Below are 16,434 nucleotides of genomic sequence, written 5' to 3' on the forward strand. Positions count from 1 at the left end.
AGGTTTTCTGGCTGTGTGCCCCTAACCTGTGGACCCTGGAAGCCCTTGGACTGTGAAAGCAAGCATCAGGAAACCAGATATATTTCAAAAGTTGCCTGGCAGGCAGAGTTCCACAGGAACTTCATTGAAATAGAATAATCTATAAGGGATGTTTCGATTTTGATGAACTGAATAATTCTGACAACTATTTTGGAAGAATTTTTTGACTAGCTCTAGTTTCTGAGATTCTGTAGTCCATTAACACACATTGAGATCCTCAGACATTATTTAGAAATGCAGAATAGTACTGTCCTGTTTTTAAAATCTGCTTTGAAGCATAGCGAGTGTAAGAGGGCCAAGGCAGCAGATCCCGGGTGGAAGGGTGGAAGGCAGCCCAGAACCCAGCCTGGGCTAGGGAAAAAAACAGAAGGAGTTAATTAAGCTCCCAGGTGGAGGCAATTGGGTGTGGTGCAGGTAATCAGTTAGCAAGGTCCAGTTGAGCTAACTGCCAGGGGAGGCAAACAGAGCAGAGGGAGGAGAGAGAAGGCAGAGGAGTGTGAAAGACATCGTGAGGGAAGAACAAGAGTAGACCAGGAGGAGAGTGCCGATAGCAGGGCTGGGGAGGGAGGAGTTGTGGGCTCCCCTCCCCAAGCCAGGCCGACAGATCTCTGAGAGAAAGAGGTAAGGGGCCTGAGCCAAGGCAGAGGGGGACACCTTGCCACAGGAGTTAATGTTAGTTATGAAGGTGTAAATCTTAAATATTCTGCTGAAGTCACCAGAACTACCACAGATCATTATTAGTGTAAGGAAGATCATAATCTGGCTCATAGATTATATCCCATTGTATCAGAGAGGCAGCTGAGTTAGTCTGTATCTTCAAAAACAAGAAGTTCTGTGGCACCTTATAGACGATCAGTTATTTTGGAGCATAAGCTTTCATGGGCAAAGATGTAAAAGAATAAATGGACATAAATCTGACATCAGGAACGGTAACATACAAAAACCCGGAGGAGAGCACTTCAATCTACCTGGACGCTCACTAATAGATTTAAATGTAGCAGTCCTACAACAAAAAAACTTCAAAAATAAACTCTGAAGAGAGACTTCAGAGCTGCAATTCATTTGCAAATTTGACTCCATCAGCCAATGACTGAACAGAAATTGGGAGTAGTTGGCCCATTACAAAAGCAGTTTCTCCGCTCTTGACTTTCACACCTCCACATTAATTACTGATAATGGGCCACGTCCTCCCTGGCCGAACTGACTTGATTTCTCCTCTCTTGATGTGCACAACTCCACATGAACTGCTGATAATGAATCACATCCTCCATGACTGAACAGACTTTGTCAACTCTGGCCCTCCCCTTGACTGAGACTCCCTGTTTAAACCCTCCTCTGAAACCCCCTACTCATGCACCTGACAAACCTGATCTTTGCCTACAAAAGCTTATGCTTCAAAATATCTGTTAGTCTGTAAGGTGCCACAACACTTCTTGTTTTATTCCATTATATGTATTAGACAGATCTATGTACGATTAAGGTGCTATTAGTCACTTTGTAAAAATTGTAATAGCAACAGGTATTTATATTATACTTATATTTATATATATATATTTAATTACATTTACATTCTCTCTTCCTTCTGGATATTCATGCCTGCAGCACCCTTTTGACAAGTGCTCGTATTTTTGGTCCTTGAAATAATAGCTTTCAAATTTGAAAAGTAGAATATTGAATTTTAATATGCTAGTCAATTTACATAGTTTCTTTATTAACTTTTTCTCTCCCATTTCTTTGTTTTCCAGTTCTCCCTGGATTGGAAGTGTATATATTCCCTAACAGCTTATGATTCTTCCCAATTTACCATGGAACCATTTCAAAATGTCAACATCCATTATAATCTTTCCTTTATATTGGTAACTACCCAAAGACCACAGTTAGGAGCCTGGCCTCATAGAGTCTGGCATTGTACAAACACACAGGTGTTTTTTCCTAAAAAGTTTACAATTTAATTGTCCTTCTCCAATCCTCTGCGACTTCACCTGTCTTCTGTGAATTCTCAAAGATAAGTTTATTATTGCTTTAGCTTCATATTGTACTTCTTATAACATCAAGCTTCAAATACTCTAACTCCTATCCATCACTCCCTCTAACCCTTTTGGGAAGGAGTCAGAGGCACCATGACACAGTCTTGCTTATAAACAACGTACTCATTGTTTTCACTAGTTCCCAACACTTGGCTCTTACCGTATGCATAGCCCTTGAACATCCAGAATGCACAGTCTCTGTAGAGACGTATCATAACTCTTGATTCCTGCCATGCCCATCCATTAATGTATGAAAACTGGTATTTGGGGAGTCTAACTGTGTAACTGAGGCGTCTGTCATTGTTAGGCTGACCATATCTCCCTGTCCCAACTATGGGACGGGGAGATATGGGAGGGGGTGGCTCCCTGGCTGCTCCATGCCTCAGGGAGCCAGGAAGGAAACTGCAGTGGTGCCTATGGTGCTCCCAGCTCCCGCAAGGCACGGGGAACCAGGAGCTGGGCAGCAGCCATGTGAGTAGGCTCCCTGCTCCCTGTTCCTTGTGGAATTGGGAAAGAGGCAGCAGCAGCACCCATGCTCCTCCTGGCTTTCCTGAGTCTCAGGGAGGCGGCAAGGAGGCGACAGCTATTGGACCTCCCCCAGGTTCCCCGAGCCTTGGGGAGGCAGCAAGGGGGTGGCATCTGCTGACAGCTTCCCCAAGCCTCAGGGAGCTGGCAAGGAGGTAGCAGCTGCTGGAGCTCACCTGGGTTCCCTGAGCCTCAGGGAGGTGGCAAGGAGGTAGCAGCTGCTGGAGCTCACCTGGGTTCCCTGAGCCTCAGGGAGGTGGCAAGGAGGCAGCAGCTTCCCCAAGCCTCAGGGAGGTGGCAAGGAGGTGGCAGCTGCTGGAGCTCCTCCAGCTTCCCCGAGCCTTGGGGAGGTGATCAAGAGCTCCAACCTTTTTAGTGCCCCCCTACTGGCTCCCTCATCCTGTGGCTGGAGAGCACATACTTACATATAATATGTGCTCTCCAGCCAGCAGCTGCACCTGTACAGATGCTGAGGGAAAAGGTCAGCTGGTGGGGGCCAAATATGAGACAATTGGCCCCTTTTTAAAAATAAGTAGGGATGCCTTTTTGGTGCCCAAAATATGGGACTGTCCTGCCCAATACAGGATGGATGGTCACCCAAGTCACAGTGCAAAGTAAGTGATGACTCAAATTTTGCTTCTGACAAAAGTATTTTATGTCTGTAAACACTAGAGAGCAAAGATGTTTCATTTCATTCAGCACAGTCTCTTGGGAGGGACATTGTCAAAGAATTTTTGAAAATCCAGTTCAATTATATTTCCAACTTTTCTCTTATCCAAGATTTCTTAACACACACAAATACTCTGAGTAGCTTAGAGCAAGGATTTCCCTTAAAAAAAGTCAGGCTGGTTTGTTCCTATAATATAAGTGTTTTTCTATTTTTTAATTATCTGTGCAATCATATCTCCTGGCATTAAAATAAGGCCTTCTGATTTGTAATTCACAAGATCATCTCAATTAACTTATTAAAAGAGAGGTAGGTTTCTATACGACATTTGCAACCTTCTAGCTCTCTGGTATAGTAGTTGATTCCAATAAGTTACACTATTTTTGCTAAGGTACTCCCTTTTTAAAATTTCTTAACAATTCTTGGATGAATACTTTCCAGTACTTCTGCCAGTACAGTCTATTTATTGTATCAATTTGTTACAGCACCTCTACTGACATTTCATCCTCAGAGTCTGTCATCTGCATCTTCCCAACAGTCTTTTTGGTGCTTAACCCCTTGAAAGATCACACTCATTGGAAAGAAGGGTGGTCCATGAATCATGAACCTGAAATCCTGTTGAATACAGAATTAATGTATATTCACATCATCTGCAGATATGACACCTACAAAAACAAAAAAAAATCTCCTGGTCTGTTAAATGTCTTTCAGATAGGGCTACAACTCACTCATCCTCAAGGCTACACTAATGGCAAAAAGGTTAGGTGAAAATAATTGTAACTCCAAAATCTTTGCACTAGGCAGTGTCACCTGCCTTTTTTGTACTACTTATAATCTTTGATTAAGTAGAGTCTTGAGAGATTTGATACCTAATCATGTTGGCATTTTTTATTTGTTTGTAAAGTTGATCCCCATGAAACAGGAATGGATACAATGAACTAGAAGCAGTTAGGGGTGTAAGGAGACCCTTGTAATCGTCTCTTGTATACAATATTACATGTAACGTGTATCAACCAGAATGTACAACCCACTTCTTATTCAATCTTATACTTTTCTTTCAACAAACATATTTGCAAAGAAATGTTGAAACCATTCCAATATCTACTAAGAATGAGCATGAAACCATCTGTCTGGTTTGTATTTATGATCTAGAACCCATCGCAATAGCCAGTCTCCAGATTTATAAAAGAATCAAACAAAAATGCACAGAAGCACACCTATTTCTTCTATTTAATGTTATCAGTTCAAACTACCTCTAATTCCCTTCATCTCTTCTACTTAATTCTGCTTCTCTTCCCAGGTGTACATTTCACCTAAACCTATCATCTCTTCTTTTGTATCTTTCAAAATTTTCCTCAAAATTCAATTTTGGAAGTATTTTTATGACTTTTCAACTTTTCCTAGCTGTCACACAGCCTACCTTCTGGGACTAAGGTTATATCTGGTAGCCTCAGAAATATGACAGTTTTCACTTTCTTTTTTTTTTCCCCATAATTCATACTAAAATTCTTAACATCACAAGTCCTTTATGTACTTTCCAAAATGCTTTTTCTCAGAATTAATCTGTAAAAACTTTTTAATGTGCCATATCATGTTGTCTCCATAATTACCTTGAAATACTCTTTAAATATCATCTGTAAGATTCCAGATTATTTTAAAGAAATGATTGTTAACATTTCAGACTGAAAGGTGAAATTTTCAGAAATTTGTAAACAACTGAATCATAGAAGAGTCAGACAAACTTAACAATAGTTTTTACAACATTTCCTGCTAAAATAGTGTTTTGATCATCCTTTATGCATATGCTGCGTGCAATGCAAATATATAGCCCATAAAATTACCGTCATACAAATTTCAGGTAAACAATTATTTTTATTGTAATATTTTTTTCTTAGAAGCTTTGTCATGTTCTGCTATAATTTTACATAGGGAATTTCTTATTGAAATCATAGTTAAATTCATAAAAACATCCTTAAACTATGCTCATGCCAATCTCTCATATTGCATGCAAAATAACCTTGTAATCTAGTCTGTAAGAAGTAGCTCTTCTATTTAGAAAAAGTTATGGTATTCCCCAGTTTGTATGTAGAGTATAGAAAATGTGTATGTGTGTAAACCTATTTGATGATTGATCCAAAAAGTTATATTTCGGCACTATTCTACCTTTTGATCATTCCAGAGTTTGGTGCAAGGAAGTTTATACACATTGGCCATGTCTACACAGCCTGTTAGCACAGCACTAGTGTTGGCAGTGCTATGCTAATGACAGTTTATGAAATTGCAAATGGAGGACCATTTGCAAACTTGTGTGGCTAATTAGCATAGCTGTACAAGCATTTGCTGTTGGTAGGATGGGTGCCAGCAGTACAGAGGCCATGCGGACATGCCTCTGCCAGTTAAATCCCCTTCTGTCGCCAGTCCCTTATGCCTGAAAAAAAAAAATCTCAGCAGCAGTGCTGTGCTAACAGGCCTGGTAGATGTGGCCATAGTTATATATCTAAGAAACCTTGTATCTTGGTTGATCCATTCCCAAGATGTACATTTTTGATTCCCAAATTGCCCAAATAGATGATTTCTCTTTATTTCATTTGGCTTTTAATAAAATAGTAGTCATCTGAACTTTTGAATGCTGCTTAGTTTCAAAAGATGAGTGTGCATTAACTGAAAAATTAAAGGTGTAGTAGTATCTTAAGAAGAAACTGCTAAAGCAAACTTGGTACATTGGAATTTTCAGGTTTTGTTCTTCAGTAAGAAAATTAAAAATAATCTTTTGCACTTTTCCCCACCGTGATTTTTTTCACTCAACTCCAATTTAAGTCTTTGTTTGGGAATATGCTTGAGACATTTGAAAAGTTCAGAATTACTCAGTGAGGCTATGTCTACACTATGAAATAAAGTCAAATTTATTGAAGTCAACTTTTTACCACTAGATTTTATGAAGTCACCTGCTCAAAAATTCGACATAGTGTGCCTGAGCTAGGTTCGACTGTCAGCAATGCATTGTGGGTACCTATCCTGCAGCCCCAGAGTACCTGCAGCCCCATTGCATTCTGGGTTTTTGTACCAGTGTGTTATGGGAAAAAATGTGCTGCAAGTGCTTGTGGGTGGCTGATGTCATCACCCCAGAGTGCAATGCCCTCAATCCTACCACTGTTGGAAAGCAAACAGCCAGAGGAATTTTGCACTATTTTTGGGCCATTTTCCCAAAGCCTGCCACTGGCTCACATTGCTGCATGGCACTAGTATGGATCCTGAACAGCTTCCAGCCATTTCAAAGTGTGTTATGGCCACTTCCCGTCCAGTGGTTTTATCAGACAAAGCCAGTGGGAAATTGAGGTGGATCCAGACCTTTATATGGATGACATTGAAAGACTGGAAACCAGGAATGCACAGCAGCTGTCTGCCCTGGATGTATTGCATGTAGTAGAGTATGGGTTCTGGAGACGTGAAACCAGCACACACTGGTGCGACCACATCATTTTGGAGGTCTGGGATGACAAGCAGTGGATGTGGAACTTCCGCATGTGCAAGGCCAATTTAATGGAACTTTGTGATTTGCTGTCCCCTGCCCTGAATTACTGTGGTACCAAAACAAGAACTGCTTTGACAGCTCACAAGCGAGCAGCAATTTTTTTGTGGAAGTTTGCAATGCCCAATAACTGACGTTCAGTGGAAAATCAATTTGGAGTGGGCAGATCTACAGTGGGGGCTGTGGTGATCCAGGTAGCCAATGCAATCAATGCTCATCTGCTGCGAAAAACCATGACTCTGGGAAATGTCCCGTACATAGTGGATAGCTTTGCTGCCATAGGGTTTCCTAATTGCAGTGAGGTGATAGATGGAATGCACATCCCTATCCTGGCCGCAGACCATCTGGCCTCAGAGTATGTAAACTGTAAGGGGTAATTTTCCATAGTGTTGCAAGCATTTGCGGATCATGAAAGTCGTTTCACCGACACCTACGTGGAATGGTCAGGAAACGTGCACAATACCCACATCTTTAGAAATTCAGTTCTGTACATAAAGCTCCAGGATGGGACTTTCTTCCCAGACCAGACACTCAAGATTTTCCCTCTGCTCCCTTGGCTCATGAAGCCGTACACAGGTGCCTTGGACCACAGCCAGGAGTGTTTCACCTGCAGGCTGAGCGAGTGCCTTTGGACATTTAAAAGCCATATTCAGTTGCCTTTTGACCTGTTTGGACCTTTGCGAAGCCAACATCACTGCCATGGTTTCAGTGTGCAGTATTCTCCATAACATTTGTGAATCAAAGGGGGAAAATTTCATGCCAGCCTGGGGGGCAGAGGCAGATGCCCTGGGCAGTGTTTATGACCAGTTAGACACAAAGCCAATCAGCAATCAACAGATAGAAGCAATGCAAATCAAGGAGGCTTTGAAACTTAGCTTTATGAATGAGCCGACAGCCACACAAACCTGCTGCATTTAACTATTTTGATACCACCCCTGGCCCCCACAATGAAGTGTGCTTAACCTTTATGAAAACACCTCCAAATGCATTCCCCATGTGAATCAATAAATGACACTATGGTTTTCACAAAAGCGTTCTTTTTATTTAGGGGGTGAGGGGTTAAGAGGTGGGGAAAAGAAAGGGAATTCTGCCATCATGTGTGGGGAAACGTGAGCCTTTTGCAGTGTAGAGAGGTTCTGGTGGAGGACCGTAAGACTGTCCTTGCCCTCCTATTACCTTTGGGGCCCCTGATGAAAGGAGGTCAGGCAAAATCGAGGGGTGATCTGGCAACAGGGTGAGGAGGCTGCATAATTGTGGGTTCTGTGGTTGGTGGCCCTCTGCAGTTCCAGCATGTACTGTAGGATTTCAATCTGCTTCTTGATAGCCATCAGCAGCTCTGCTGAGTCCTTGTTCCTGTATTGGAGCATGCTTTGCCACTAGTGCAGGGTCTACTTTCTGTGAGCAGCAGTTTGGGCTTGCTATTTCTGGGCCTCTTGCAAACGCTTCAGGGTGAGGTCCTGCTTTGTTCTCTTCCTGCATCGCATCACAGTCAACACGCTGATCCATACAATGAATGGATGTCTCTTTTACAGTCCCTGCAGCTTTTGTTTCCTAAGGCCACTTTTGGCTTTCTTAAGGATGACAGAGATCAGCCTCTGCAGGACAGAAGTTAAACTTTTCCAGAGCATTTCATTGTGGACATGGTAAGACCCTGGAAGCTAAGGGAGCAGTGGGTGGGATGGGGAGTTTGAAACAAAGCCCTGTAAAATGTAAAGTGCAGAAAAAAAACTTTCATGGCATCTTTTTACTGTTCAGGGAAAAAGCCACTTAAAGCAGGGAAAGCCCACGCTGGACGTGCCAGTGTCTGGAAGCAGGGTCCACACAGCCTGGCAGCTGTGTGGTGGAGAGAAGGAGTCAAGCCCACTGGCTGCATGGTGGGCTGGGGGCAGGCACCCTATAAAATGTAAAGTGCGGAAAAACACTTTCTCGCTGTCTTCTCATAAATCCACTGCAGAAATGGGGGCAGGGGGAGAGCCAGGGAACCCACCAGCAATGCAGAGGGGGTCAAGCGAGAGACCACCAGTCAGATGGTGTGGTAGGGCAGTCCTGGGAAATTTAAATGGCCAGGGAGCAATGCAATAATTTTGACAGGACAAACTTTAATGGCATTTCCTGTATTGTTTGTAGGGTTAAAAAAACAAAAAACAAACAAAAAAAACCCCACCAGCCTTCTAAGAACTCCTAAGATAGTAAAAAAGAAAATATGCTCATACCTTGTGAGCACAGGGCTGGAAAATTTGCCAGAATGCTGTGTGGTGCCATGATGCCAGGTTACTTACTGGTGGCTTGGCATGGCAACGTGTGCTATTGTGGAAGCCGGAATAAATCAGGCGTCCCCAAAACCTTGTGTGAAAAATAAGAGTACATGGCCAAGACCTTTATGGAGAACTTTCATCCCCAGAAATATTAATAAGCTGTTCTAGGGGCATAGAGCCACCTCACCCACCCGCAACCTGCTTGTAAGCAGTTTAAAAAAATATGATCAGCAGAAATAAACCTATATCCCAACCCAGCTGCAACCCACTTGTACCAAATTAAAAAATATACTCACAAAAATGTCCTCTCCAGTACTGATGGACTCCGAAGCATCCAGTGTTGATGAAGGGACTGGCCCAGCGTGAGGAAGAGCTCCTGGCTGGCAGGATCAGCTTTTTTAAGCATCTGCTGACTGGCAGCATCTTCCTCATCAGCCTGTCTCTCCTCCTCAGCCTTGCTGTCTCTCTGGAGAGCCAATCATGGTGTCCCGAAGAGTCCATGCAGTTCTTGGCAACTGTGGTTGGGTCCTTCCCAAGAATCGTATTGAGCTGCTTGTAAAAGCGGCATGTTTTGGGAGATGTCCCAGATCACCCATTGGCTTCTTTCACCTTCTGATAATTCTGCCTGTGCTCCTTGATTTTGCCTGGTGTTGATGAGCATCCCTGGTGTACCCTTTTTCTCCCTCATACCCTGGGAAGCGTTTCCATTAAAGCCCTCATTTCTTTTGCTGCCACGCAATTTGCTTGGCAATGATTTGTGCCCCCACCCCAAACACACACACAAATGAGATCCTGGCTCTCCTGATGGCTCCATGCTGGGGCTCTTTTGTGACTCTGCGAATTCTGATCAGAGCTAGAACCCTGAGAACTCATAATGGCTAAATGTGATTGCTCCTTTGGTGCACTCCTGAGGTGTGCTATCCACTCTGGGTGGAAAGAAAATTAATTCAAATTCCCAGGCTTCCTGCACACTGGAGAGCAGCAGAGGTGAAAGTGGCCAAAAGGGACACATGGGGCATTGTGGGATACCTCTGGAGGCCAGTAAAATCGATTTAAAGTAACACTGTTTCTACAACACTTGCATTAATTCAACCTTTCACATTTGAACTTGGCATTACTTTGCCTGGGAGGGGTGGTGCGAGAAAGTTGATCTTAGTGACCCTTAAAATTGACCTAATGGTATTTGCAGTTGACTGTCACTTTGAAAACTGAGCTAAATGCCTTAAAATCGACTTTATGCTCTAGTGTAGACAAAGCCTGAGAGGAGTCAGTGTGGAGCCTGTAAACTGTGCAGGTTCTTTAGCAGAACACTGAAACTGAACAGACTGCTTTATAGCTTCTGAACTCCACATGAGTAGAACTCAGTTCCTCATGGACCACTGACTTCTTTTTAGGTGTCTCTGTCTCTTTTGCTTGCTTCCTGGTGCACTCTTTGTGCCCTGTGTGATGTGCTCATGCCTGCTCACTTAAGACCACACCTTGGTGTGGTTCCTTACTATCAGCTCCTGATGTCTTGGTCCCATAGAATTTTAAAGTTCCTTAATGCATGCACTATGGCCATGGGAACGTACAGAGTAAATATTATGGTCATGTGCACCTTACATGGGTAAAATTATATTCCTCTTCTCTGGATGACAGAGGGCTCTAGAGCAGCAAAGGAGGTGCAGTTTCACTATGCAAGGGAGGTAAAATTTGAGGACACCACGTTCGAGTGTACATAATCTGTGTTGCTCAAGAGTTCTACACTTCAGAACTCACTGGGTGTTTGTTGCATAGGGGCTTGTGAGGGTGAGTCCTGAAAATCTTCTGCTTTGCACATGCGCTAGTCCTTCACCTATTCCAATCAGGCTCAATTAGCAGTCACAAGGCAGCACCACTTTCACTCCATGAACTGTGGAGTGGATTCCTTCCCTTATCCAACAGCATGTCCTAGTGCACAGCCAGATAAGTTAGGCAGGTCACTGTGAAAAGATTTTAGCTAGAGTTCATTAAGATTATGATCACCTCTCAAAATATGCAGGAACTACTGCTTATCTCATATACTCCCTACTCTCCTTAACATCCCTGGACTTCTTAGTTTTAATAGTTCTCCCTTGTTACCAACTTCACAAGAGGGCTACTCATAAACTCTGTATGACTCTATCTTTTCCCTTGAATAGCTGCCAAACTCCACTGGAGTTTGTGTGGGGTTTCAGAGTTCTTCTGAAAAAAAAATGGTCTCCTGTGGAGTTTTGGAGACTGGGTGGGAGGAAGGAAAAATCAGGAGCAACTGTACGTGGAGAGAAGCATGGGGGAATGGCACAGCCACTGAGATTATGCCAGAGTTTTTGGTGAACATTTCAAAGTCTCTAAGACCTCCTGCAAACTTACTGAAAACTGTAAGTACCCACCTCCCTGAACACCTTAGAACTACTGGTCATTTTGACATACTCAATTCACTAGTGAACAACTTGCTAAATACGCCTTTCTCCATCTCATAATAGGTCCTGTACCCTAGATCTTGCCAGGATTCACTGAAAAGCTAATTTAAAGTTTCTAGACACTCATTTTGCAGACAAAAATAAATTACATGAGTTTTTAAAGCATTAGCGTGACCAATTTTTTCCAGATCATATAACTAAATAATAGCTTGTTTGAAATCCGCTTCAGTTTTATAAAAATGTAATAATAACCACCTGATATAATAATGATCACCTGGTCAGCCCCATTCAAATTTGACTCCAAAAGGAATTTACTTGGCGATTTCAGAAAAGGGGCAAAAATCTGGCATAGAAATTAGTTTCAACTTCAGCTTTGGAGAATCTTCTGCCATCTCCATATAAGTATTTTTATTTTTACTTTAGTTGCTTTTATTGCAGCAGCTAGGGAAGCTTTTTATTTGTACCACAGCAACTGATTCTGTGCTTCCCCCTCAAAGATAATTGGCACATTGTCTTGCCTTTTCTCATGTTTCATGCTTTGCAATAGCATGCATGCATCCATCCTCTTTTATCAATTCTCTTCATTCTCTTCAATTTTCATTGCCCTCACACCAAATGTTAGAGGCAATAGATATATTTCCTCTAATCTTCTGAGGATCATGATGTTGTATTTCCTTGTGCATTATACTCTTACTTATTAGTGTTAGATAACATCAAGTCAGCAAAATATATGTGCACAAATCAAATACACCTGTACCCACTTTGTATGAGTAAATATGTGTCTACACATACTTAACAACCATTACATGAGCTCAGATGCCTATTTGAAACTATGGTCCTGAAATAGTAAGCTAAGGCCTGTGATCCTAACTTCTCACAGAATCACTCTGACATATGGTGAAATGGGAAGTGCCATTTTAAACATGTCCCTTGACCAAAAACCAAAAACAATGTCTGGAAGAAAAATGATGGCAAACCAACATTCTTACTTTCTTTTTAACCTTTGATTTTATTATTAGTGAATTCAGTCCTTGTACATTGACAACCCTGGGAATTGAAGTTCTTGGTTTATTTATTTAATTGGTATAGTTTGCGCTGTTAGCAATAAAAGCTTCTTCAAATGTGCCGTGCCTGATACCCATTGCCTTGGAATAAAAACAGTTGAGTTTTCCTATTCATTCAAACACATGTCCTTTTACTGAGCCAACAAAGGTATCAATTTGTGCTAATTGTGGTTAGTTTTGTGATGTGGACTACTGTCCACTCGAACTAGACCAGGCCCACCATCTGATTTTATGTGGCTTGCCAAACAAATAACAAATGGTAATAAAATTCAGTCATTACCAACCTGAGCCAAATTCCAAATGATGATTTAGAGGTGCCCATACTCTTAATTCATCCAGTACCTTATTGATTAATATTTCTGCATCAGCATATCCGTTACAGGAGTGCTATTTAATAACCGCTAAGAAGTGAAGTTGCAGTTTTACTGAGACCCATCTGTATGCTTCCACTTTGTGCATATACTGTAAGTTTACACATCATTTTAAAAAACACAGGCAAATTCTGTCCTCCATTGTATACAAAGTAACTGCTCTGAAGCTGCTCGAGGTATTTTAATTATATTGGTGTGTGAACAGGCAGTATATGCTACAATGGTCGCTTCTACACTGGGTATGCTCAGCAGTTCTACAGGTTGAGCATTTCTCATCCAGCACCCTTGGGACCTGGCCAGTGTTGAACGAGAGAATTTGCTGGATGATGGGAGATCACTATTCTCTAGCACAGTGTTTCCTAAACTTAAAACATTCATGTACCCCTTTTAGGACTTCGGTCTTATTGGCATACCCCCTCTTCCAGTGCTGTCCCAGTGCTTATCTCCCAACTTTTAGTAATTTATTTTCTGCTGCATACTCCTTGAAATCCTTTTGCATACCACTGGTGGTACGCATACCACACTTTGGGAAACACTGGTCTAGCACATTACCAACACTTCTACTGCTTGCTGCGCTCTTAGAAGACATTTGGGGCAAATTACAACTAAATAACAGCACAGGACACTGGGAGCCAGGATGGATGGCTGTAAACAAGCTTTATGGGATTACAGGAAACTTGGCCACACCTATGACATGTGGTTGTCTGGCTAACTAAAATCATGTTGTCTGGCTAACTAAAATCATGTTGGATGTTGCTGGATGAGAGAGTTCTGGATTAAAGACAATCAACCTGTAGTACCATTGCTGCTTCATCAGTACTAGCAAAGGTGGATGCATTAATGAGTGTATTTTTAACTTCAGATTCTATAATGCACCCTTCTCAGTGGACAACCAGTTAAAACATATAATTCTGTTATGTTACTGATATAAATTTTTTGCTGAACATGGCAAATTTTTAGCAATCAAATCATTGTTAATCAATTGCTGTTGTTAAATTGTGAAAGCATATTATTTCTGTTATGGATATAAAATGTTTGACCCACAAACTGCATTTTCTGTCAACAGAATAACACCAATGAAATCAGAATTATTACACATACCAATAGATACAAGGAGCTGTAAAAACAATGTCTGATTTCTAAAGAAGCTTTGAAAAAGATGTAATCACGTCCACATACAAAAGCATCACTACAGCAGTTTTTACAAGGTATCAGTGGGACTGCTCACCCAAGCAGGATTTGGCCTTATTTGTAAACTCTAAAATATGGCATGTGGATGGTCAAGTTAATATGTTTAGGCTTGAAATTAATCAGCTCTCACCAAAAAAAAAAAAAAAAAAAAAGTTATAGAACAAAAATCTACTTGCTCCACAGTAGATGTTTTATTCAATGTGAAAGGGTATTGTTTAGACAGTGATGTTCCAGTAAAGAAAAATAATTATGAGCAACAATAAAATATTTCTACATAGACCACATTTTGGTGAAAGTTTATCAAACCATCTTGTATATGGCTATAATATTTTAAATGAATATTTTAAAAATATTCACACATTCTAAATACAGTAATGCTCATTTTGCAGGTCAGACCAACTTCCATTGAAGTCAATAGAAGCTGAAAAGTTTGGGTGTACTGTTTGATCTTCTGAATTCCATCCTGTGTAAAAATAGTGTCTAATAACGCACCAGCCTGCAGTCCTTGAGTGGGTAGGACTTTCACTATTCCTAAGATTGCATCAGAAAGATGCAAATGTAAGATAAGAGTTATTGAGAAAGTATGACTTTGGCTTTATGTTTGTGTTTTCTTTTAGATTTATGAAGAGAAAACAAAAGGTTTAGGCTCTGGGTTCTGATTCTGATGTTTTGGCTTTTCTGAGGAGCAAATGATCCTATAATTAATATTTGGGATTTCTGCCTCTCATTTCAATATGTTATTAAAACAAAAAGCAGTCAAGTAGCACTTTAAAGATAAGCAAAATAGTTTATTAGGTGAGCTTTTGGGGGACAGACCCACTTCTTCAGACCATATCCAGACCAGAACAGACTCAATATTTAAGACACAGAGAACCAAAAACAGTAAGCAAGGAGGACAAATCAGAAAAAGATAATCAAGGTGAGCAAATCAGAGAGTGGAGGGGTGGCGGGGGGAGATCAAGAATTAGATTGAGTCAAGTTGACTCAATCTAATTCTTGACCTTCCCCCCACCCCTCCACTCTCTGATTTGCTCACCTTGATTATCTTTTTCTGATTTGTCCTCCTTGCTTACTGTTTTTGGTTCTCTGTGTCTTAAATATTGAGTCTGTTCTGGTCTGGATATGGTCTGAAGAAGTGGGTCTGTCCCCCGAAAGCTCACCTAATAAACTATTTTGCTTGTCTTTAAAGTGCTACTTGACTGCTTTTTGTTTTGATAGTGTATAGACTAGCATGGCTTACTCTCTGTTACTATTCAATATGTTATTGTATGGGTTAGTGGAAAGTGACATTGTAGGACAGTGTATTGGAATTGTTTGATTATTCATTCCTTTTGGTTCTGTTACAGTAGGATTGATTCTTAAAAAGAAGAAGAACAGAACAGCTGAATTAATTTTCTTCACAAAACTGATTCACCTCTTTGAATACTAGAATAAATAAAACTATATGTTCTCCAAAACTTCAGTGCACAACTTTCATGGCCAAAAATGTTCTAAGCTAGCAAGTTATTATCAGTGGAGAAGAAATTGGGATCTCTTTCAAAATGCTAATTGCTGAAGCCGAGAGACCTTTTCTAAGGCTGTTAGTTGCAATATCCCTATAGATCAAATTACTCACCAACAATGACAGCAATGATGGTGAAGAGCACAAAGGAATTCCTCACTAGGTAACTTTTAACATCATCCTTAGTTATGCTCTGCACCTTCTTTTTTGCCAAGAGTGTACGTTTCCGGACTCCTTGCTGAAAGCGCTCCATTCTATTTCCTGATCTTGGATCTTCTCCGTTACTTTTAGTCATCTATATTTTGAACTGTGATTTCTTCTTTTATAATTTACTGCTGTTAAAGTCTCCCAGAAAGAGTACCTTCTTCCTTGGGAAGTGTGGGAGGAAGCTAGAAGACAACATATATCAAATGTCAAAATAAGTTAAACTTCAGAGGCACGATCAGTTCTAACTGCACATATAGGCAGATATTAGTCATGTAAAGATCAGGTGCGGGTTATTTAGATTATCAAATTAACTGATGCAGTATGTGGTAAATAACAATGTTTGGTGGAAACTTGATTTGAAAGTACAGATTTGTTCAGATTTGTATTTCTGTATCTGCAGAGAATGGGCCTGATTCTTCTTTCACACTGATATAAATGAGAAGTAACTTCACTGCAGTCAATGAAATTACAATAATGTAAAATGGATGTCACAGGAGAATCAGATATTGTATGTTTATAGCTCTTGATCAAGTTTCATTTTCATCTGTCCAACAGGCATACATTTGCCTGAACAGAATCTGCTTATCCCATGTTTCAAATTAAATGACTGATAAATAATATTTTTAAAAGTATAGGTT

The 16,434-nt window shown here is 40.9% G+C and overlaps 1 protein-coding gene across 5 annotated transcripts in view; it reads right to left on the bottom strand.

Moving 5' to 3' along the window:
- Positions 1–15,884, bottom strand: part of SLC1A3 (solute carrier family 1 member 3) — an 84,476-nt gene extending 68,592 nt beyond the window's left edge. For 4 of the 5 annotated variants that reach the window (XM_074994315.1, XM_074994317.1, XM_074994314.1 and 1 more), the window contains exon 1: positions 15,704–15,884. In XM_074994315.1, the coding sequence (XP_074850416.1) occupies positions 15,704–15,884 (181 nt within the window). The remainder of the gene's footprint in view (positions 1–15,703) is intronic. The other variant, XM_074994316.1, reaches the window with a different exon arrangement.
- Between the last annotated feature and the right edge of the window lie 550 nt (positions 15,885–16,434).

Source organism: Carettochelys insculpta, chromosome 5 (genome assembly GCF_033958435.1).
Source record: "Carettochelys insculpta isolate YL-2023 chromosome 5, ASM3395843v1, whole genome shotgun sequence".
Classification (NCBI taxonomy): domain Eukaryota; kingdom Metazoa; phylum Chordata; order Testudines; family Carettochelyidae; genus Carettochelys; species Carettochelys insculpta.